This window comes from Anser anser, assembly GCF_964211835.1.
Source record: "Anser anser genome assembly, chromosome: 17".
Lineage (NCBI taxonomy): Eukaryota > Metazoa > Chordata > Aves > Anseriformes > Anatidae > Anser > Anser anser.
Window position 1 is genome coordinate 271,341 of NC_139738.1, and position 25,127 is coordinate 296,467.

General features: G+C 44.6%; 1 protein-coding gene across 10 annotated transcripts in view; it reads right to left on the bottom strand.

The window, feature by feature from the left end:
* CAMTA1 (calmodulin binding transcription activator 1) overlaps positions 1–25,127 on the bottom strand; it is a 375,526-nt gene that overhangs the window by 40,474 nt on the left and 309,925 nt on the right. For all 10 annotated transcript variants that reach the window (XR_014573304.1, XM_083802699.1, XM_083802700.1 and 7 more), the window contains 4 exons: positions 16,230–16,370; positions 12,113–13,968; positions 7,879–8,005; positions 6,770–6,904 (listed from right to left, as the gene is read on the bottom strand). Coding sequence is in view for 9 of the 10 variants with exons in the window: in XM_083802699.1 (XP_083658825.1) it covers positions 6,770–6,904; positions 7,879–8,005; positions 12,113–13,968; positions 16,230–16,370 (2,259 nt within the window). In the remaining variant the exon portion in view is untranslated. The remainder of the gene's footprint in view (positions 1–6,769; positions 6,905–7,878; positions 8,006–12,112; positions 13,969–16,229; positions 16,371–25,127) is intronic.

The window sequence follows — 25,127 nt, forward strand, 5'->3', positions numbered from 1 at the left end:
GGCGCTGCGGCGGGAGGCGGCTGCGGCCGCCGCCTTCCATTGTCTGGGGCGGCGCGGCCCGGCGCGGCCCGGCCCCGCCCGCGCGGTGACGTCACCGCCGCCACAGCCCCGCGGGGCCCGGCGGGCTCCGGGCTGCGCTCCTGCAGCGGGCGCGGCCGCCGCCGGCACCGACCGGGCGGGGACGGGCACCCCGAGGACGGGCACCCCGCGGGACGGGCACCCCGAGGACGGGCACCCCGCGGGACGGGCACCCCGCGGGACGGGCACCCCGCGGGACGGGCACCCCGACACACCGGCACACGCGACAGCCGGCGCGGCGGGACGCGGCAGGGCCCGCTCCGCAGGCACCGCTGCAGCCCGTGCTCCAGCGAGGCGCGGCGGCTCGGCTCGCGGCCCTCCCGGGCTTCCTTGCGGAGCTCAGACCCAGCCCAGCGCTCCCGGGAAGCTCCGTGCGCTCGCTTCGTCCGAAAGGAAGCCGGGCTGATGCCGGCTGATGCCAAAAGCAGACTTCCCGGAGGAAAGCGAGTGTCTGACCGTGAAACCTGACCCGCTCAAAGGCAACATCCAGGACAGAAAATGAGACACCCCTTGCCTCAACTCCCTCACAACGCAGTTGAAACAGAGAAAACGACCGTCTGCGAAATGCAGTCAAAGCAATAAAAGACAGGCTTCCTGAAACAACTGCAGCAGAGCAGCCTGTCCTTAACGATTTTGTGTAAAAGGGAAAAAAAGACAGATCTCAACAACAATAACAGTGAGTCAGACAAAGCCTTCATACAGACTCCTGCTTCTTCAGGGTAAATGTGAAGAAGAGAGGGCGAACAGAAACATCTGAAGCGTACAGTCTAAGCTCCTAGTAAGGAACCGGGCGCCTGTGCCGACACTCACACATCCCAGCCCGCTGCACAGCAGCTCTGCCACACAGCACCACAGCTCCATCCCTCCTCCCAAGGAGAACCCAAATTATAGTATTTTGTGGTAAAACCCAAGGTGTAAAGTCAAGCACACAGTCATGCCTACCCAGATGGAGAGAAGAGTGATAAACAGAGTGCTACTGTTTATGGACACTTGCTTTTTTCTACTGATAGACTTCTATGGCTCTGAAACTACATTTCTAAGGACCTCACCAATACCAAACATGTCATTCCTACAAGCCTGCGTTATCTGAATCTTGTAACCTCTACACGCTAGAAACAGGCATCAGGTGCTGGTAAACAAACATCCTTTGTGGGTTTTGACTTTGAACATCTACCATCATTCACACCTACCACTGCATGACAGAAATCACGTACCTGTCAAAGTGAAACGTCACAGGTAGCACGACACTGTGCACTGTCACAGGTAACTTGAATTCAGTGACCTGTCCTATCCCATCTACCTCCTGCACGCAACACCTAGAGTTTAGTGGCCACAGGTATGGCCATGTCACCCTAGCACCAGTGAGCCACCAAACTTTCCTACATCTTCCACCTGGGAACGGCAGTCAAATCTTGAACTGAGAATCCAGAACTAGCTAAAAGGTTGGAAGGCTGCCTATTATGCTCTTTTGTGTCAGTACCAGCTAGATTCAGTACCAGTCACACCCTCGTCCATCCTATACACACCTAAACCATCAGCTCACATGACCCCTGCCCAAATTTTTTATTTCTCTCTGAGCTCCCTATGGCAGCACTTATTCCTTCACAGCCTCTTTTCTGCAGGTGCATAAATGTAATGCCAAGGAGCACTCCTTGGAATGGCTGATCACATCCCATGCTAAGGAAACATCATCTCTACATACACTTTTAGAAAGGAGCAAAGGCTTCAGTGGAAGGCAAACACACATGCTTTCCACTGGAAATCTGTACTAAAAAGCCTGTTTAATTTGCTATTTATCTGTCAGTAGAAGATCTCTTTCCTTCAGTTCAGAAGGGGTCTTGTTTGCTTTTTCTCGAGAGAACTTCTCTACAGACAGTGAATGAAAAGTGAGGTCAAACGCCTACAGAAGTACATGATGGCCTTTGAGCTGACAGCAGCATCTGAAAATTGCCTGTTTTATAGAGGAAAAAAAAAGAAGAGGCTGCCAAGTTTATCAAAGGAGACAAAGGCAATAAGGGAGTGCATCCCTTATGAGAAGAAGAAAGGCTTTCTTTGAAAAGAAAGACCCCTAATGAGCTAGAAAAAAATGCAAGAACATTAGCAGCTAGTGCCCACTGCCCATTAGTAAAAGATCTAATTTATCCATGGGTTAAAATAAGAAAAATTTAAGAATAAAAAAGGAGTGGTTGTGTATAGTTCAGAAAAAGGAGGCACTATCCTTTTTAGTGCAGCATACACTGAAAAAGGAAGAAGTCCTTCAGAGGATGGCCACTCAACATGCTGTCCCTCAGAATTCCTTCTCTGCACATTCCCTCACTTGGCTTGATAAAGACCTAGGAAACAGAGGTATAGAAGAACACGGTCTCACATTTAGCAGGCGTTTGCAATACTATTCCCTGATCCCAATGAACAATACTTGCTCTGTGCTCCAAAAGGTGGGATTTATCCTTACCCTAAGGTCACTACTTCCAAGAGTATTTCCTGATTTAAAGTGGTTGTTAATTTAATGACACACTTTCCTCTGGGAAGTACAATTATCATGATTTCACTTAAAATGTGTTTCTGTTCATCATATCTCTCCCAGATTCTGGGCTCTACAGGCACTGGTTCAATGCTCCCTCAATAAACATAAGAATTACCTGCCTTTAGAAAAATCTTAAACCAGATGTTGCTGTAAGCACTTACGAGAAGAAAGTGCAATACATCGTACCACTGCTGCTCTCTACCAGTGCAGTAGCCTAGCGGAAGCAGATCCTGCTAAGACACTGCACAGACAAATGCAGGGATCTCATGCCACTGCTCTGCGATAGGAGGAGCACCAATGTGCCCCAGGCAAGCTGCATCTGCTCAGCATGCACAAAAATTCATGCTCACTGTTTCCCACTGGTCATGGGGGAACTCTCTTTTTTGCACGCTCAGGTTCAGATGCTTCTTTGCTAACCCATCTTTGTCAAAACCTGCAAAGTTCTACAGAGGTGTGATTCCAAGCGCGCCTAGTATCTTACCAGCCATACCCAACAGCAGGAATTTTATGTATATATATATATATATTTATTGGCTTTATTTACAGCATATGGTTTGATGATCAAGATACTGTGTTTTTATGTCTGGAGCTGTGCTACAGCCTGTTTAGCACAGCCTATTACTACAACGGCATATAACTACACCAGTCCAATAACTGGGTAGTAAATTCTCAACAAGAGCTTGAAGAGAAATTGAAGCCACTATGCTCTGAGACTTGCTTCCTGAAGAAAAGAAGCGAAGCTAAAGGTTTTCAGTTATCTGCAGAACTGAACAAAGAAAGATTTATTTTTGTCTCAGTATAACTGAAAATATACAGCCCCAACAGAGAATGTCTTTATCTTTATTTTACAGAGATCTGTGGATGACTATTGTTTATGCAAACTTATGTAAGATAGAAACTGTTTATCCTTTTACTACACCATTCCTGGGGTATGGTAGACTTTGTTAATCCTACCCCTCTCTTGCACTGGTCATATAGTTGGAGTCATCAGAAGTGTTTTAACAGTTTAGCGTAAAGGAACTCAAAGTGTTCCTTCGGGTTAATTAAAAAGAATATTAAAATTCTAGTCAATATTTTGGGACTACAAATAGTCCTTGAAATCCTTCCCTCAAGACTACATAACAGGCAGTAGGACAAGGATTTGAAGCAGTGCAATTAAAGTGAACAAAGAAGACACGGATTTGTGGATTTATTCTGTTGATAGAATCAATTCATATTATCTTATACCTTAGCTAGCTAAACTAACATCTGTTCTCTCAGAATAAACAGAAAGATGTTGCTGGTCCATTAAAAAGAACATAATTTGCTGCCTTTAGAGCACTGTGCATCAAGGCAGAGGCTTCTGATAAGTCACGGTTAATAAAATTATTCTGTCTTTTTCCCTGAAGAGCCTCTGCATTGCAGCGGTCCTTTTACTTTTTTTTTTTCTCCCTGTTAGCAATGCCCTAGTTTGTTCACTGCTGCAGTCCCCCTCCCTTCCACCATTACCACATCGTAACAGTCTCTAATTGAAAGCTTGCCCGCTAACCAGCAGCTCCCAGACAACGTGAAAGAGCAACAGAGACAGCGCTCAGCCCCCACGGCCCCCTTCTGCAGCTCCTCCAAATTCACCAGCACTGAGGGAGTTGTCAAACAACGGTTTTAAAATGTATCCCCTTTGCATGCTGCACTGGAGAGATTGCTAACAGCTGAGTATCAATCTCCATCACATCAGTATCTGCTGTACTTCGCATGCAACTTGCAGCTTCAATAGCAGATGAAAAGCATCTGCAAACCTTACCAACACTGCAGTCAAACAAACTCAATTTTGATGCTGAACGTAACATTATGTGCACCTCTACAACCAAGTCACAAACCTCTCTTTAACTTTACAATAATCACAGTGACCTGTCTCCATTCCACTCGTGTTTAGAAACATCAGAAGTAGTGCTGCTCTGACTTTCTTGAAATGTCTTATTGTAAGTGGCATGAGAAACAATGCATCTAATAGTCAGAAAACAGAGAAGCTAAACCTATGTTTTCTGTGACATTACACAGAGGGGGAGAATCACAGTAAGATGCTTCAGTTCGCTGCTAGTATTAAGGGACAGCCCTTAAACAGCTGAATATACAGGTACTGTACCTCTAAAATCATGCCTAATGCTACTCTGAAGAAAATTCCATTTTCTGTTTCCTGCCCCCGTTATCCCCAAATGCATCAGCTCAGACTCTGCACGCGCACACACACACTGCTCTGTCAGAATTCAGCTAGAAATGGCTCCTCCTCGTCTGCCCTGATGCTCACATTTTTTACAGATGAACTACATACGCACTAATCAGCAGCATCAGAGTGCTCAGATGTGACCCATGTGACTAGTCCCTAGGCTCACAGCTACTAATAGTACGGAGAAAGCCTCTAATGAATATTTTAATGAAGAAAGCTTTTTCTGTCAGGGCTTCCCAGACAGATCAAGGGAGCCCATCAAAAACCTTTCAAACACTACCTGCCTACATTGATAGAAGCTCAAAACCATTCAATATTTCTGCTGAAGTGAATCAGTTCTATATATTTGCCAAGTCTGTCAAAGTATATATAATAATAATAACACAGTAACACAAGCTTCAAATCTTTGTAAAGACAGCGTTATTTTAAAGTTACTAAACTGCTATCAAAAGTAATATCTGTGGTAGATTTCCCAAAGCATGCATTATATTACAGTTACCATGTTTGCAGCTCACAGACAAAATAGGATGAGGTTAAATGATCGAGGAACAAACTGAATCAATATATTAGCTCATTATTGCTCATCTTCAGTATGGTCCTATGCAAACAACAACTCCTGTGATTTCTTGTGTGTAACACTTTGTAACACTAATACTAGTTTCTCAGCAATGATACCTCAGAAGACTAAGGATCTGACCTTACTGTATTTGTCTCCTTATTTAGCAGAGAAAACAAACACTTAACAAATGGGTCACCTAGCAAGAGTGTTAGGATTTTGCTAAGGTTGCCTATAATACAGTGCTGCAACAGCTGACTCTGTCTGGTGAAGAAAGATGAAAGCAGTATTGCTGGTCCTTTTCAACCTATCACATCGTTAACACAAATCATCTTTCTCTAGATCTTCTTGGTCTGAATTGGAAGCTACATCTCTCTAGCAACCACACTCAGGAAGGGAAATGAACTCGCTGTCCATCTTGTTAAATAAATGAGACCAGCCAGCAGATCTGTTGCTTCCTTGGGGACCTTGCTAGCTGGTTTCCTCCAAAAGCTTTTATAAGTAGCCCTGGCAGTCAGACGTAACCGAGGCAATTCAATTCCTCCAGCCTGGTGTTCCAGGTTTCTGTGTTCTTCTACTCTCCTTCTCCTCATCTTGCTCCTCTATAAAATGCATTTTTGAGGTATATCCCAACTTAAGACTTTCAAGAACAGAGTTATCATATAAATCCAAAGCCTGTGTTCCCATTCCTCCATGCTGACATTGAGGTAAGAGCAGTCATGTTCTGATCAGTCACGCATTTTTTCTGTCAACTGCCTTGTTAAGAGCTAATGCTATTGGGGTGTCTGTCCCATCCCTGCAAGGCATAAGGGATGCAGCTGCGAGTCTTGCCCATCTAAAAAGGCTGACTGTGGCTGGTAGGTGCCAGAAAATCCCCTGGCTTGCCATCAGCATAGACTGTCCTGGCATTGAGGCTCTCAGGTGTCTGACAGAAGCTATACATACCCCCTTTGAGTACTCCTACGTAATGAGGTGGTATGTGGAAATCATAGCAGTGGCTGACTGTAAAGTGCCCTTGTTCCTTATATTGCCTCACCATCTTCCTACTTTTTGCTTGTTTACTTGCATTTTTTTCTAGAAAAGTTTAAGCTTCAGAGTTCTCAGGGAAGACAAATGCAGGGTACATGTTCATTTCCTGACAGGAAATATGACTGGGGAAACATTCAGCTTGCTATTCAGAGAAAACACCTCTGTCTCCTTCCCATCAAATGCATCCACACTTTGTTCACATTAAAAGAACTAATAAATTTCAGAAAGAGGGCTTTGATTAACAGAGCATTGAGCAACAGACGTTCCCCACAGCACAAGCCCGCCCCTCTGCATCTCTCCCCCACACCAGTGGCAGCTCCTTTCATTCACAGTCCTACCATTTGGCAAGCTTAGTTAAAGAATATCGTGTGCTTCTTACCATCCAAGGACAGCCAGTCATGCTGGGAGGAAGGCAGGGTTGGCAGAGCTCTGGCTTTGTATTCAAACACCACAGAATTGGAGATGATCTGATTGTTGAAGGCAACTTGCAAAGTCACGAGCCCAGTGTCATGAGCTGAAAGGAAAGAACAAGTGGTAAGACAGAGACCTCCCTGCAGAAATGCACAGGACATTATTATCCTATTGATGGTCTTCCCATTGGCAGGCTGAAAGTAGATGCAATGAGTACAGAGAGGGGCATTTGACAATATTTTTGTGACTAGACAACTAAGGAGTCCAAAATGACAATCTGTATTTTAAAACATGCAGGTTGTAAGCTTAAGAGGCATGCAGTAGGTTGTTTTGGCAGGAGGTAGAATCACATGTTCTTAAAGATTAACCAACTTCACTGCATTTCTTACAGCAAGCTGGGGCATAACAATGTAGCTCAGTTATTCTGCATACATAAAGTCACATACTGAGGGCCAGTACTACTGAAAATTTCTGCAGGGTTGCTGCAGGTGTTCTCATCCCACAAGCACCAAAGAGAAAGAGCAGAATATATGCAAATTAAGAGGCAGTAGAGCAGCGAGTGCAACTCTGAATAACAGTTACTATTTAATCTGCTATTTCAGTATTAAATAAATGCTTAGAAAGTATTTTAAATCTAATTCAAAGCTTCTAAATAATGTTATACTCTGTATCAAGATCCTAAATTGAGGTGCTCACACTATATATAGTTTGAAGAGAAAGGGAAAGCTCCTCAATGTTTATACACTACCCTTCCATGAGTTCAGTCAAGACATGTAGCACTTTGAGCCTCAGATGAAGGCTAGCTACTCCTACCGGCTTTCACTCAGCATCCCCTTGAAGTGAGCATGTGTCTACTAACTCTTTTCAAAATGAAAGAGATCTGCTTCCAAAGTGCAGATGAAACAATTGAAAATGCAGCCAAAAGTAGATGGATAGATTTGAAGTGAGACAAAGCAAGTGGAAGAAACAGCAACAGGTCACTGCATATTCCCCCACAAAACCCAGATATATACAAGACACTGTTAGGATTAGAACATCCTCTGAAACTGCCAGCTCTGAGAGAGAGGCGTTCCTTACCTGGGCAGTAGCAGCGCAGCACTCCTGGCTGAATTAAAGATGCAGGCACTGAGATCTGATCAAACAGACAGCTGTAATTATTGCTGGCTTCTTGCCACGGACCAGTGATTAGAACTTTCACTCCTCCCTACAAGGAAGAAAAGGGGGGAAAAAAGTATTACCAAAAAAGCCATACCCAGGGAGGACCATGCACTGAAACAGATGAAGAGTAAACTGTGTTGTGAGGGCTAACAAAAGTGCCAAGCTAACACAGATCCTTGGCACCAGTCACCTCCGATGTCCCAGTCATCGGCAGAGCAAGCAAGTCACAAGCCGGCTGCTCTCTGTTCACATTATTCACTGCCATGGCCCGGCCTTTGCAGGGAAGTGATGGAACTGTGTGGTGCTGTGGTGGTTTTACTCAGCTGGTCAGCTGAACTCCACCACAATTGCTCTCTCGCTCCCCCTCCTCAAAGGGAAAGGGGGAGAATATATGATGAAAAGGGCTCAAGAGTTGAGGTAAGGACCAGGAAATCACTCAACAATTATCCTCATGGGCAAAACAGACTCAGCATAGGGAAATTAATGAAATTTATTACCTATTACTAACAATCTTTACCAGTGAAAAACTAAGAACAAACTAAAATCACCTTCCCCCCTTCCATCCTCTTCTACCTCCTCCCCTGGAGCTGTGCATAAGAACGGGGAATGGGGGCTGCGGTCAGTCCCTAATGCTTCGTCTCCACTACTCCTTCACGGTTCCTCTCTGCCCCTGCTCCACGTGGGGTCCCTCCCACGGGATGCCGTCCTTCCCGAACTGAGCCTGTGGGGGCTGCCCTCAGGCTGCAGCTCTTCAAGAGCTGCTCCAGATATGGGTCTGTACCATGGGGTCCATCCCCCAGGAGCAAACTGCTCCAGCACGGGTCCCCCACAGGTGGCAGCTCTCCCCAGCCCCCCTGCTCCTGTGTGGGCTCCTCTCCACGGGCTGCAGCTCCGGCCCGGGGCCTGCTCCTGCGGGGGCTCTCCATGGGCCGCGGCCTCCTCCAGGCCACATCCACCTGCTCCACCGGGGGCTCCTCCACGGGCTGCAGCGTGGAGATCTGCTCCGTGTGGGACCCATGGGCTGCAGGGGGACAGCCTGCTCCACCAGGGGCCTCTCCACAGCTGCTGTTGTGCAGCAGTATTTTCTATTTTCCCTTTCTTATACAGACTCTCAAAGAGGCACAAAAAACATCGCTTATTGATCAGCTCTGGCCAGGGCTGGGTCCTGTTCGAGCTGGCTGAAACTGGCCCTTATCTAACATGGGGCAGCTTCCAGACTCTTCTCACAGAGGCCACCCCTACAGCCCCCTGCTACCAAAACCCTTCCATGGAAACCCAACGCAGGTGTGCCTTAGGCCTGCAAACTTTACACTGAGGTCAAAAGCAAACAGTATTCCATAACAGATCATCTTTGCTTCTCTTCATTCGCACTGTTTCCTGCACCTGTCCATATGCTCAAATCCCATGCTTCACCAATGTGACCTTGCTCTTTCCCTCCATGCAGATGGCCTTTCTTTCCTTTGGCCACTTGTCAGCTCCTAGATCAGCGACGGCAAATCTTTTCAATGTTGCATGCCAAACATCCCTCCCAGCAGGCAGCTCCTTGTAACTTCTTGGTCCTTCATCCCCACTTCACGCCCATGAACACCTTAGCTTTCTCCATTCCTTGCTGCTGCTGCCTGGGCAGGATTCAGGCTTGTTTCCTTGTCACTGAACAGTGCCACAGGTGAATCACAGCAAGTGTACTGAAAGTTTGCCATCGCCATCCTGCCCCTGCTGATATGGATGGAAGATACGTGGTATCTTCACACCTGCTGATACGTGACCTCCAAGGTCACGATTCAGAGCACAACGGGCTGGACAATGAATCTGACATGACCGTGACATAGGAACATCGACCCTAGAAACAGCAATGATAAAACGTGCACTATTGTGGGTATTAGGAACTTGGTTAAATAAGGAAGCGTGATGATGTAGGGGTGACCCTGAAGGGGCACTGCAAAAGCAGGGCTGTGTTTGCAAAGGGGTCCTTCAACCACAACTTCAGCGACCTGAGCCAAGCCTGTCCCAGACCTTTCTCCTGACAAGGATCTCAGCAGCGCTCCGTTAGCCATAAGAGAATAATGCAAGTAAAAGCCCTTGTCATCTGCCTTTCCTGCTCGTGTAAAAAGGCACCAGCCACATCCAGCACTTAAATCAACACAAATAGGACTGAGTTAATCCAGTGCTTCCCTGTGCCTTCTCTCGGGGCAGTGGAGGCCCAGCTGGGAGCAAGAGTGCCCTGGGGCTGTCCAGGGGTTCACTGTGTCCAGCACTCTCATGGGGGCACTCCAGCACATTTCACTGGAAGCTCTCCTCATGTATATGGGAACATGAGGAGACCATGAAGCAGTGACAGCAAGAGGTGCCTAACTTAGGAAAAATATCACCTTGTATCATTTGCAATATTCACCACACATAATTCAGTGTAGTACCACTAGTAAGATGCTTATTTAACTGTAATTCAAGCAGCCAGAGCAGATACAGGGGTGCAAAACCAAGTCCAAAACCAAGAGTGACACTCAGCACAAACCGGGTGTGTTTGGGAAATTTCACCATTGCCTTGGTGAGTACTTCCCTTGACAAGACTTACAGTCCCATTCTGATTTTAAACAAGGCAAAACTACCACATCCAGGGCACAGACACAGCTACTACTGTGGGAGAACACTAACAGACTTGTACCAGGTGAAAACTGTAAGAAAGCAAAATTACTGTACTGAAGAAACCAAGCAAGGCTCTATCCCAAGAATCCCATAGATCTATGGTAGAATTTGTTCTGAAGATGACAATACTGTTTCCATGGCTTTTCTGACTCTTTCACAAGTTCACAACATAAACTTGCTCATGGGTTGCTGAGAGATATAAAGCACATGATGCCTAATATTTTTACGATGTAACTGCAGCAATGAGGAGATTGAAATGCCAGAAAAGAAGAATGTAAATAGTGCCAGAAGGACATTATCAGATTGTAATTTTGAGAGTTTCTCTACTAAGACGACCAGAGATCTGGGCTTACTGTAAGGTGAGATACCTGTTGCCAAGATGAAAAAAAAAAAAAATCATACAAATTGTAAATCTCTACAATTTCCAACTAAACTTCTAGGAATCTCAGGGCCTTTTCTGAGTGCCTATCCAAAGAGCAGCATATGATATTTAACTCTGAGCTGGAGCTAATGCGCCCTGAGCAACCCTGATTGTTGATGACTATCACACAGGAATGCTGCACAAATGCAAACAAGCAGCATTTGATATCCTTCTCCAGTGGTTGCAAATGCAGGACAAGCAGTATTCACTGTATCTGACTGCTTCTGCATAGCAAATACTGGCTAGCAAATACAGAAAATTAATAGCTGGAATTTTGCTAAGCCTGTACTGGCACTTTGCTGGCCAAGGTGGACTTGTCTGGAGGGAAAGCATCTAACTGGAGGTTGAGGACTCCTGACTGAGGCTTTTTATCAGTGCCCACTGGCACTGCATGCTGGCAACCTCATTTCCTTTCCATTTGTAGAGTGAACACCCATGTTTTCACACCAAGTCCCATGTTGCAGAGCATGCGAGTGCTTAGAGCCACTGAAAGCCAATTCATCACCCATTTCTGTAAAGCCTTGCTCCTGGAGATACTGCAGGATCATTTGGCTGAAGGTTAAACAATCTGTCTTTCTGGATTCAAAACAGCCTCTTTCCTCTAGCATTCCTTCACATCAGAAAAGTCAGTGCTGCTGACATTTTTAATTTGTGGTGCATGTGACTCACTTTGGATAGTTTATAGGATGGAGGTAAATGCTGAACTCATTATGACACTGCAGGTCAGGAGTTAATTCTGCTAAGAGCATTACAGCCAGCTTCAATGATCAGCTCCAGTTTGCAAATTATGTTGCTCTAACATAGCTTGGTAGCATTATGAGGCCATCATATGGGAAATACTTTGCTTTTCAATGAAACAAAACATTTCTGTTCTAATGCTTCTAAGTGAAGAAAGGGCCCTGTCAGGGTGATGAAGTGCTTAATTAAAAGTACACTCAGACATGCAAAGGGCCTCGGATGCTCTTTCTACTAAGAGAAATATTTTAAAAGCCCTGTCAAAGCTTTAACAAAACAGTTCTTGGGAGCTGTTACTAACAAAGTGAGTAAAGATAAGGCAATAAATGTTCATGAGTAAAAGCCCTAACTTACCTCAGGATAAGACCACTCTGGTGAATAATCTGTCACCATGAACAAGCGCCCATTCTGCTGTAGCAACCCCAAGGTGCCTTGTGCTGCAGCTGCCGAGACCACCTCAGCCACATGCATGTATGCCATTGTGCTGGCTCCATTCTCTGTGCTGCTGAGTTGCATGTTGGCTTGTTGAGGACTGCAGCAAGGAATGCACATTTCAGCCTGGCTGTAGGTTGTTCTGTTACTGTCTTCAGGCTGAGATAGTCCGGCACTGTCACCTGACACCAGCTGGTGTCCATAGAGAGCATTGCTCCCACCTTCTACAGATATGAAATCATTAATTAGATCAGAAAACTGGTTGCTGAAGGAGATGTCAAAGTGGTCCAAGTTAAGCTCCATGTTGGAGGAGTTATTTAAGCTGGGATGGGCCACAGGATAGAGTCCTTGGACCATGTTTCCTTGGAGAATAGGGAGATTGTTCCCATTCCTGATACCCCCATTGGCCTCAGGCTGCAAGTAGTGTTCTGTGCTGCAGGCTTGAAGATCCCCTGATTTAAGTAGATTTTCATTCCCTTCTGCCTGCTGGGAGGTCTCCATGGGAACTTCAGCTTCTGCAGTCATAGCCTGGAAGTTTGCTTGGAACTGCATGAGCTGGAGAGAAGAGGTGGACTCTATTCTGGTTTCCACTGTGCCGTTACAGTTGGAAGTGGTTTGGGATGAGGACTCTGTTTTCACACTGGGCATTCCTAACGTGCTCACAAATGAACCACTTGTGTCATTCAAATTGTTGTGGGTGTTTTGCTCAAGGGGAAGAGGTTTGCTGGCATCCTGCAGAAAGAAGCTGGGGGAAGGGGTCTGATGAACGTGAGGGCTCTGGACCGTCTGATTGAAGCTCGAAGAATAGTCCTTGTTGGAGTCAATGGCACTGAAGTCCATCTGCTCCAAGGTGGTACTTGGGCTCAGACCTCCTCCAGATGGAAGCAAAACTGAACCAGTGGTGAGGGTGAGAGTGTTAGATGCAGAAGTGGAGGAAAATGCTTCTTTGGACATTTGTTGTTCAAAAGATGTGTCCTCAGTTTTAATTTCTTTCGTGAGGGTCGTATTGAAGTTGAAGCTACGTTCTGTTGTGGGTGACTGCCTTATGTTGGTACTGATGCTGTCACCTTTCATACCTCCTCCACCATAAGTCTGCCCTTGCTTGGGATTATTAAGAAAACAGTCTGGGTCAAAATTCATGGTGGTTTCTGGAATTTTTCTATTTCCTTCTAAAGTTGTGGAGAGCACAAGTTCCTCGGAGACAGTGCTGGGTAGCATCGACAAGCTCTCTGAACTGCCTGTTGTTGGAAAAGCAAATTTGTGTCCATCTGAACTCACGGCAAGTACCAGCCCTTGTGCAGCTGCATCTGAGGACAGAAGGTGTTGATTTGGGCCAGAGGTGGGTGACATGGTATACACAGCTTCACTGGTGACTTCTGACATAAATACTGTGGCACTTTGTGACAGGCTTCCCATAACTGATGCTACAGCCATACTGGACACACCAGTGACTGCTGGGCTATCCGCCATATCTGGGTCGCTATTTAATCCACTGCTGATGGACACAGGAGAATTCTGGGTCGTGTCAGGGACTTCCACCTGGTTGGTGGAAGAAACCTCAGTACTGTTTTGATGGAGCAACACTGGTTTCGCCACTTTGCCATTCCTCTTCTCTCGGCTGGAGGTCTTGCCATGACTGTGCTCATTCTTGCCTTCAGAGACATCGTTATTTTGTACCTCTGAATGAGCGCTGTACCCACCTGTCCTTGGTTCGACCTTTGGTGATATGATGCGATGTTTGGCACTGTTACACTTGTGATGCACACTGCTTCCTGCCCCTGTGCCAGAAAACAACATTTGTCATTCAGTAAGTGAAAAATTAAAAAAGATGCTAGGTGTGTATCTTATGGCTGTAGCAAAGGAAAGCCACGCTTAGGTGCGTGTGAGAGAGAGAAAGCGAGCACACATGCTAGAGAGGAAGAGACACCGTGAGAGTAAAATTAATTTCTTGCTAGTGTCAGACTTAAAGCACACTTTCCATCTAATGCATAGATCCGTGTGCAAGACGGCAACCTCAAAACACGTCCATGTGCACGCTTCCCCTCACCACACATAGCACCTATCCCCCCACCTCCTCCCTGCCCTAACCAGTTGACACATGAAAGGAATCAGCATCTGTGACAAGTTTCAGACCTATTTAAACACGTGCCTGATCTCACTGCAAAGTCTGCAAAGCAAGGACTACTGCTGTCAGCTGTGGCAGAAGAAGCCCTGTTCCATTTGCATCACGGACAAGACCTCTACCCCCTGTGACACAGGCACTCCGCTCTTCACACTGGCTGATGTCAGATGGTTTGACAACTGCTCATGTGGGTTGGACGCTGACTGGTAATCTGGAGGTGACAGATGCTATATTGTGCTCCTGTCCCTGACATCACCCTACTGCCTAGATTGCAGCCCTTGTTCTCTTGTCATCATCGTGTCCATCACAGATGCCATCAAATTATTAGAGAAAGTACATTAGCCAGCACAAAGAATGCTTTCCCTCCCATAAGGATGGTGACGTGTTTCTCTTGTTCTAAGTTGTCTGTATGCTGACAAATAAACATTTAGTACTTTGAGAGGTCACACAGAGCATGATTAGTGTCAGAGAGGCTGAAGAACGCTTAAGTAAAGGTCACCAGAAGACAACTCTCTGTGGGAGTTCAGCCACTGCCTTTATGAGTCTGGCAGAAGATGAACATCACCTGAGTTTCTAGGAGATTGGAAATCAGCTATGGAAAGTAAACAATTCTCTCTGCATAGGCGTCCTAATCATAAACTCTGGTGCAAGGACTGCATTTGTTGTTTAAAGAAGAGCTCAGAAATTTTTGATGTATGTTTCTTTAATTGATTCATTCTTCCTAGAATGAGATAAGAACATTATTTATTGTACTATACAATGACTAATGAGGAAAAGAAACCTCCTCCTTGTAGCTAATGTCTACAATTATAAATGCCATCTTCTGGGTAACACAAAGTGTTTGCATAGCCACTGTAATTTGCCAAATCTTTTGTTCCTTGCCCTTGAAGTGGAACTTCTCTGTTATGTGTTCAAGATTTGAATCAGGTCATTTAAAGTAGTCCAGGACAGTGCTTTTGAGACTAGATGCAGTATTAAATCTCTCTGTTCTCCTAGGTATAGAGATGAACAAGACAAGGGAAAGGCTTTCACACTGCAGTCTTTGTGTAAGGAACTGGGAATGCATGTGTCAATGTGCCGGCTGTTACAAAACAAAGTGGTATTGTTATGTTAAAAAACATGCAGCAGACTTAGCACAAGACAAAACATCAAAGGGAAGCATAAAAGAATTCATGTTCAGATCTGCAAGCCTGGATCGAATGCTGAGCCTTAAGGCTTGCATTTTAATCCAAACCCAGGTATTTCAGAGGTCATCATTCTTACTTAAAATCTTGATTGTATAACGCAACTGCCCAAAAATGAAGAAGAAAATAAACCCTTTGAAGCACAGACAGCTTTGCTTTACAAACTTCTCTGAAGACTAATTAATATATGATATATATATATATTACTTGACCAAAGTAATTGGAAGGGGTGGTTATAAAGTAGATGAGATGGAAAAATGACTCATTCAGCTTCCCAGTTGATGCATAAAGTTCTAATACTAAAGATATTGTTTCTTGTTCTCCTCTCACTCAAAACAAAAGCATCTTTAACAGGAAAGAAATCTGTGTCTTCATGGTAACTAAGTAAAACCTGTCTTTTTCTAGTGATACCTTGTAATTGACCACCTGAGCCCATTTTCTCCAACAAAGCAGGCTGCAGGGCAAGGATTTCAGAGGGTGAGATTGGCAGAACATCGAATTTTGAGGCTTTGGTAACAAAAGTTGGGCACGTAGAAGAGAAAAAGTTTCTGAGTAGGTCACATACGGAGGGCATTTATTAGAACTTGCACATTACCAAGCGTTTGCATTCTTTACAGAAATTCCAGTTGCATGATTACTCCATGGTACAGTATTTTTAGCATTTTAGTACTACAAACCCTACTCCAAGTCTGGATTAAGCTGAAAGCATTTTGTACCCTCTCAGTGTACTCACCCAAGGTACCAGTGCAAAGACAGTTGTGTGTCCGAGGCTGTGGTTTGGTCTGGTGACTGTCAAGGATCTGCTGCACAAGTTGTTCCACTGAGAACCCTGAACTGCTGTTTCCATTGCTGCATGTCCACTTAATGCCATGAACTGTGAAGAGAACAGTAAGACTTCTCATCAAAAACTTGCCAGAAAACATCAAAAGTCAACCTTTATTATTATCTGTTTATTATCTGTTATTATGTGTAAGTTTTAGTTTATACATGCTTCTTGCTTCAGTTCCTCCACTTACATTCATTTTATTATTCTAGGTACATTAGTCTGTCACATATGATGTTATGCTTAGTAAGAAATGTTCAAATAGCAATTTTGCAACAATACATTGAAAGTGCTATTAAAACACACTAAAGTATCTGCAATATTTTCTGCTATATAAAGTTACTGATTTGTAATTACTACTGAGAAACTTTGTACTAAGTTATTTCTGGTTACTTCAGAAATGTTTTGCTCTAGAGGTGAGCTCAGATACACGTTGCCATGTGCAGAAAGTGTATTTTACAGCAGTATGTTGGAGTCTGCTCCCTACTGTTAATAAATCCAGTGATGAGCACTGTATTATAGTGGGCAAGTCTGGTAAGTGAATATCTCATGGTTTGTGTATTCATGATGGTTCTCGTTAAGTCAGAATCCAGCTGTGAGCTGGAAGCTGAGAAGTGACGGACAGCCTTATAGCTGGATACATATACATACCATGTATATTATTTTCAGGTCCTTCCAGCATAACAAAGTTCCATCACGGATCTATTGCAAAAAGCAGCCGGAAGCCAAAGCTTTGGATTCTCTTTAACATGTCTGTAGCATTCACAAATTAGGTCTCCAAACACTGGGTTTTCTTGGGAACACCCTATTCTCTACTTCATCTTTTTCATGGTCTTTACATTGTCACATCTGGAAGCTACAGCTATCTTGGGGATGCATTTCTTACTGATCTTCCTGGCTGCATGTTCTAGCCTTTGGCAGTTTGAGGCAGCAATGTAGTTTCAAGTTCATGAAATCCACATTGAGATGGTGCGCTTAGGAAAGGTCCTTCTCTAGCCTTGCTCTGGCTGATTTAGAAAGGCTCCAGCTTCTGTTCATGTGGCATGACTATTTTTTTATTTTTATTTTTTTAGTGCTTATACTCCCTGTATGTTGTGAAGGTTATAAAATAATAATAATAAAAAAAAAAAAACGGTGAAGGGTGACAGACTGAAAAAAAAGAATGTCTGGATGCTTAATGCGAATTATTGACTATCTTAGCACATTCAACATGCAGATTTTCTCCCTCCCCCTTTTAAAGAAAACCTCCTGTGAGTAGGTGAGTTGTTAGTAACGAATATCAAATACTATCAAGACAGCTTTTAACATGTCATGCTTGGCTTCCTAACACATAAATGAATCACCAGGAAAGGAGATCTCTATAGGGGAGAAAGTGCATTATGAAAAGAAGATTAACAAAAAGCAGACGTATACACTCCTCCTCTTTCTTAGTGGCTCAAAAAGTGAAACCACTGTAGAAGTATGCTGGATTAAATATAGTCCTAATGTAAGGACATGAAGGAAAAAAAGATTAAAACTTAAAATAAATTCTGGGAAGTATTTTAATTCTAATTTCTGTTCAGATTTCTTTTGTATTTCCTTATAATTTAAATGAAAGCTGCGAAGCACTCCAACACTTTCCTTTCTACCATGAATTGGTCTAAAAGCTGCTGCATTATAGCAGCAAAATATTCCTTGCCATTCACCCTCTGCACAGTGCCTGTAGAACGAAGGCAGCAGAACCAGGGAAAATTACTGGTATTTCACTGGATATTTAACGAAGAGAAGGAAGGCTGGAGGAGGGTCCACAATTCATATTGCTAATGCTGCTCCTAGCAGAACTGCCTCCAACCTTGCTTTGTGAGAACTGGCTCACACCTTCCTTTGATTGCCTCCCTTGTGGAAGAGAATCCTTTCCTCCCTTGTGAAGAGAATCAAAATAACCTCCCTGTATTGATCCAGTGGCTCTCCATTCATTAACACTGTCAGGACCTTCCTAACCATCATTAGCAAAGGATGAAAAAGTTACCTAGATTACCAGCAAGAAGCCAGCTCAAAAGCCAAAGAAAGCTTACAGGTAGAAAAATATGATCGCCCAGGTTTCTTATGATATCCTGGCTATTTTTGACTTCTTCAATTGCTGGTGGTGCTCGGTCCTCCCCAGTTACCAGGTCTACAATCCTTCAGTGTTGTATGCATCTTCCTCCTCCCCATCACCTCAAGCCTATCTCACTGTCTCACCTTCACTCTAGATCAGACACCTACTTCTCTTTGTCTCAATGGTTAAAACCCTGACCATTCCCTCTCCGTGGTTTCTTCCACCCTAAACAAACTGTGGCCCTAAAATAAACTTCTTACATTTTGATCTGATCATTTTACCTTTTCTGAATGTTCTAGATGTTCCTCTTTGCCACTTCACACATTTTACACTTTCTGTTTCTAATCCAAAGCTCTTGCTCTTTTGTATCCTATACATGCAGCACACAGGTTACAGATAGATATACACTATATAATGCCATTCCCTGCACCTCTGGTGCTGCTCCTTTGCGTGTTTTTGACAGGTAAGGGCCAGTCTTCTGTTTTTTGAATAACAATGATGTTGCCCACCTGAAACAGGTAATCTAGATAAACTGACAAAGCTGGAACATTGGGAATATTCAAGGTCAGGCTTCTATGTGATATATCCTGGATGGTCCACTGCAAACCCTTGTGTAAAAGTCCTGCTCACATCTGATACAGAACACTCTACAAAATCCTCCAAGAGCTGACCATATTGTAAGTAGAAAAACTTCATCCTGCTCCCTTGCTTATGGAATGAAAGTCTGTTTTGCTTCCCAGATCCTGCTCCACAAACTGTTGACACTAGGAGGCCAATTCCATGGAGACGATCAATTGGAAACAGCAGCCTTGTCCCTTTAATTTTCACAATATTTGTGTTAACAGAAATAAAGGCCTTGCTCTGACTTCTCAGCTCAGCTGGAGGAGATTTTCATTATCCTTTCATATCCAGACACCTGCACACTATTCAGTTTTGATTTTCCAGCCATCTACTTCCACTCTTTATCACTTACGAAGATTTCCTGAGCCACATTGCTGGGAATGCAGGTAGGGAAGATGACCTTGTACATTTGACATTTCTTAATGTCACTTAATGAATTTTAAAGTCTTTGTAAGCGCTTGTGCGGAAGTTTCACTCTTAGCCATTCTTTAAAGAGAAGTCTTTCTTCCAAAATGAAACCTTTCCTCAAAAGTTTGCTCAGATGCAACTGCAACCTGATAATTTAATAGCAAATGGGAAGTACATGTGGTTGGATTACGCTTAGAGAGGACCAGTGGGACATTACTCTTCTGAAGCTCAAAATGAAACGTCCACAACTTTTATTTACAGCTAACAGCATTTTTATGCACAACCACCTGAAGTTCAAGACTACTCACACATGAAAGAACAGTGCTGAAGCAAACTCCCTTATGCTAGTCTCATAAGCTATCTATGACATTCACCTATAATAAAAAGTAGATCACACTACGAGTTCTTGCCTTTGACAATGCTAATCAGGACAAAGATGCTATCACCGGGCCATTCCCTTCTACAATACTCAAAATTTCTGATCTGATTTGCTAAATGGCCCCATTATTGAGTTCCAGAATTGCATGTAGCATAATAAAAGTGTAAAGGTGCTTGTCCCTGACTGTATTTCAATTTAGAATCTGAAGCTCAATTGGCAGGGACAGAACAAACAGTCCTACTCTTACTGCAGCTCAGAGGAAGTGAATACAGCTGTAACTACAGGTCAGGTATGTCACTGCTGGCCAAACTTTGTTTCTGTTAGCAGCCAGTTACCTTCTCTGTCTGCTTCTCCGGTATACAGTTCAAGGGCATCCTTCACAGAATGCCAGAGTTGCATTCGGAAGGGAAATAAGCACGGTATTACACTTCACTCTGCACCCTGAAGGAAAGTAATTTGATGTGGGGAAATTGAGTCAAGACAGTTTAGATCTTTTTGACTCTCATGAATGGCAGCAGATATTTTAACATTCACTGCTCACAGAGGCAACAGGCTATAGAGCATGCATACCTCACATAAGTTACACATCTCCCACTTCTTTTCTAGCACTCTCTTTAAAACATGTTTTACACAAAACTCTTCCCCACAGCACAGCATGGCCTGCCAGGAGCCCCAAGCTCCTGCTGTTCAAAACCAGCAAAAAGCCGGGTTGTTCAAGACAGAAAGTCAAATGGCCGGTACTGACAGCCCAGCTGCCTGCCACGCCACCCTTGCATCGCTTCTTACAGCCGCTGTGTGCTTACTACCCATTACCATTATCCTCTGTCCTGGCTTCTGTCCAACAATCTCAACAGCTAATCAACGTGAATCGTGTGTATTTTTCTGTACTCGTTACTGCTGCCAAGCCCCAGCACTCACGGTACGGCTCACACTGGACAGAGAGGACCGTGCCTCCGAGCCGCGGGCTGCCGCTGACGGTGTCCGGGCTGACAGCACCGCAGGCAGGACCACCGCTCCCGCGGCTGCGATGAGCGTCACGACAGCAGAGCGAGCTTTTGAGGGTTTTAAAAGCCTCTTCCTGCGACAAACTAGAACCTCAACACGCCAGCGGAGCCGCTCACGGCTCGACCCGCACGGCGAACCCTCCTCCTAGCCGGGACGCCGCGGGCCTGAGGGGCAGCGGCTCGGCGGGAGGCCGCGGCCGCCGGCCCCGCGCAGCCCCCGCGGCCCCCCGGCAGCGGCCGCCAGGTGGCAGCAGCCGACCGGGAACCGGCAGCGCCGGGCGGCGGCCGGGGCGCCCCCGGGCCCGCCCGCCCCGCGGTGAGGAGCAGAGAGGCGCGTGCGAGCGCACGCTGATCTATTCCAACTTAGAAGCTTCTTTTAACGTAATTATCGGTGACGAACGCCTGTCTTCCCCCTCGAGATCTTGGGTGAGAATGCCAGGAAACGAGAACAGCCACCTTAGAAGATGCTCTAGTATTGACTCTGATCGTTACCACAGCTGAAGGCTAAGAGGAGAGACAAAAATACTAAGGAAGAACGGAGCAGGAGGATGGTGTGCTCATGACTTCTTCAGAGATGTATTCTGTAATTACCAGAGATGGTTCTATAATTACCGTATCTGGTTTAATAAGCCAATTTTAGGGGGACAGGAAATTTGGTTTAGTTTTCCTCAATTCTTCATTACTGGTAACAGTCAAGTTCATACTGGGTTACTATTAACACTCAATTTCACAGATCAGAATTATTTCACTGTGATTTCTCTAAACGGTGGTTGAAAGACTGCCCAAGGCAACAGGTGAAAAATGGTCACTAATTCTGTTCTTTTTGCAAAGAGGAATGTTCTACAGCAGGCAAAATCATCTCTTATGGAAAACGTGTTTCCTTAAGGGGTGGCCCACGTAGGCATATGAATAAGCTACTCTGGGGAAATGACGACCACCCGCGATGGAACCAAGCTCCCACTCCGGACGCAGGGCAGGCGCTCGCTTGCTCCCAGCACTGCACAGCGCAGCCCCCTGCCAGCCCTCGGACCCTGTGTGCCCACAGCAGCTGCCGGCCCCCTGCCCAGCTCTGTCGGGCTCACCAGGTGGAGGAGCAAAACAGAGACCATGGGGGTGCTTAGGGACAGCCCAGACGTCCCTGGCCACGGCCTTGTGCTACGGGGGAGAGGACGGATGCATTTCTCACAGGTGACCCACGTTCAGCAGTATGTGTGGAGTAATGAAAAGGGTAGGAGATACATCTTAGTGAGCAAATAAGAAATCAGGCAGGTGGCTGACATTCCTATCAGTATTCATAGTAGCCGGTGGGATACGAGAACAAATCTAGCAATTACCACTGTATTCTCTTCTTAATAAAGTCAATTATAGTAACATGTAAATACTATTCAAAGAAAGCTGGACATCTAATATACTAAAACCAAGCTCTTTTAAAGAATCTGTGCTACTTTTTATGTGGTGGTCAGTTGAAACAGCAGGCAAGCTTCAGCTTCCATTGAAGATCACTTTGTAGCTCTGACAAATAGGCTTGGGAACGGTAAAAATCAACCTATATAGCATTTGTGTACAATTTGTCTTTTAAGATTAAGTATAAAAAACCTTAAACAATTACTGAAACTGAATATAAATTTAAGTCAACCAAAAAAAAAAAACAAACAACAACAACAACAAAACAACAAAAACCCAACAACTCAATTCCTCAAACCACATTCATGCTGACTACTACTATTTAAACTTCATATTGGGCTACAAGTGTTTAATGTCCTCTCTGGTTGCAACAACACAGGTATGCAGTTTCAGGTTACCTCCAAGAGCCTCAGATTGTTTCACTGACACATGCAGAACAGACAGAATCGGTGACCCTAGGGAGAAGCAACTCACATGAGACAAGAAATGCCTATGCCCAAAATTATTGTTTGACTGGTATTATGTGAAACCTCTGGTTTCCCCAGCTGTGGCTGCATGCAGGCAGCAGGAGCAATCAGTTTCCAAGCATCAGAGAAATTAAAAAAAAAAAGTTAAAAAAGTTTTTTTTTTTTTTTTCGGAAAGAAAGATATCTCTTAATTACAGTGGACCTGAAAGAAGGATTGCAATGTAGCACCAGCTGTAAGCTTATAACCCATACTTTGCCAGCTGAGGGAAGAGAAAGCCAGAAGAGGATGATTTGGAGAAACCCCCAACATGAGCTGGCCGACAATTTGCTGATCATATGGAGTTTATATACAGAATTCTGCTGTGTTGGACTCTGCCACTGCATTCTGCTTTACCGCCAGATGCCCCAAAGGACATCCGCTAATCTGTTCAGAGAGATCTCAAAGCAAGACTATAACAGGACATAAGAGAGAAAAAAAAAAAAGAAAAAGAAAGCAATGCCAAATTGAGATCCATTCTTCACATCAGGCACACTGCAATGACTTACACGTGTCTCTGACACAGTTTCCACAAAATTTTCATATATTATCAACTACTCATTTTGCACAAATGTCCTGAAATTCATTCATTCAGAAGCAACACACAACAACCCTTTTGATTCAGATGATCAGTTAGGACACTGCTGTCAGTAAGGTTGCTGCAGGTCTGCAACCAGAAACAGTTAGTTTTCAGTAGAGGCTTTATAGTACCTTCCTGTGCTCCCTGAACATGCTTATACCTTTAAGGCAAGGCGCCCCACCTCCTAACTTTGAAGGAGAGAGGAATCATTCTGACAGAGGTCGTGCATAGCATAACCATTCCTTCCAGGCTCATCAGCTTCAGTCTCAAGGACTGCAGTTTGGCAAAGTGGTGCTGTCTCCCAGGAGCTGGTTTGGCCACAGTGAGTCACTGAAACTGACATTTGACAAGCCAGCAGTGATAGTCCAGACAGGACAATCAGGAGATCGTGTATGTCATAGTGTAAAGGCAAATGACAAACATATCAGAACTAAATCAAAAATTCAAAGCAACAAAAACTGAAGGCAGGCTATTTCGTTGTTTACAGTATCCACTCAGTAATTTTACTAAAGAAAATCAATTGGAGATGTTGAAAAAAACCACAAATCTTCAGAGCATCTGCAGTGAGTACTTTCCTTTTCATGGATGTTCAGATGTGTTAATTTCAGTCCCTTAATTAGCTCACAGTTAAAACAAGTTAATGGTGTTTTCATAATGCTCTCAGACCTGTCTGACCACCCTGAGAGGGTACTTTTTCATCCATAACCACCTGTGCAAGACAGGTGAAAGCCATCCCCGAAGCCAGCCAAGAAGCTCAGGGTTTGCAGACATCTTATTTAAGACCACGACAGGAGAACTCGCCCCTGGGCAGCCCATACCTCAGCACACTGCTGTGATCATGGAAGAGACATACTCTGGTACCAGGAGCTTGTGTCTGTCCCAGATGCATGTTGAACACTTGATGAAGCCTGGACTGACTTTAGGATGATGCAACAAGAAAGGAAGATGGAGCCAAGTGACTTATGAATGCAAGAAATGTGAGCGAACCCAGTCAAGCTCTTTCTGCACTTCAGGAAAAACAGTTCAATGGACTTGTTTGGCTTGCACTCTTACACCAATCCCCCTCTCGCTGACGCCACCTGTCACATCACTTGCAGTTCTCCAGGCACACACAGCCAAGGGAACATGCTCCCAGTCTCTGGCTGCCACACCACGGACGTGCCACAATCCTTTATTTGGATATAAAAGCTTTAAAATCTGCCAGAGGTCAAGAGCTTTAATATCTCACTTGGGTCCAGGCTGAGCAGGACCTGAATGAACAGAACTTGCTTTCAACAAGTCTTCAGAAAAACCTCCCACTTGTTATAAAACCAGCCTATATTACCGGGCAGTCCCTTTCCCACTTTAAAAACTTTTCCCCTTTCCCAGATTAGCAACTGAATGCTGTTACTAACCTTTGACCAGGAAGAAGCATTGTCCCTAAAGATAGAAGTAGTATCAGCTTCTCCTCCTAGTTCTGCAAGACATCAATTGTCTGAAACATGATGTAAAAATCTCCCTGCAGGTACAGCATTCACCCTCAGACCTCCATGCACACCGTGACTATATCATTACTAACTTGTCCTGAATGTGATATGCTTATGAAAAATGGCAAGCAAGAAAATGAACCAATAAAACCCTCACACAGCCTCAAAGTCCAGAGGAATAAAACTAGATGAACCACAACATGGAACATGTAGAAAGGGGAGATGCACACTTCACCAGTGACACTATGTACAACATTTTTATCAAGTCACTGACAAATCTGCTTTAGGGCAGAGAAATTTGAAAACATCAGGCAAACTGAAGTCTTTGAAAGAATGATTAATGTGAAAATATGATGAAACTAATG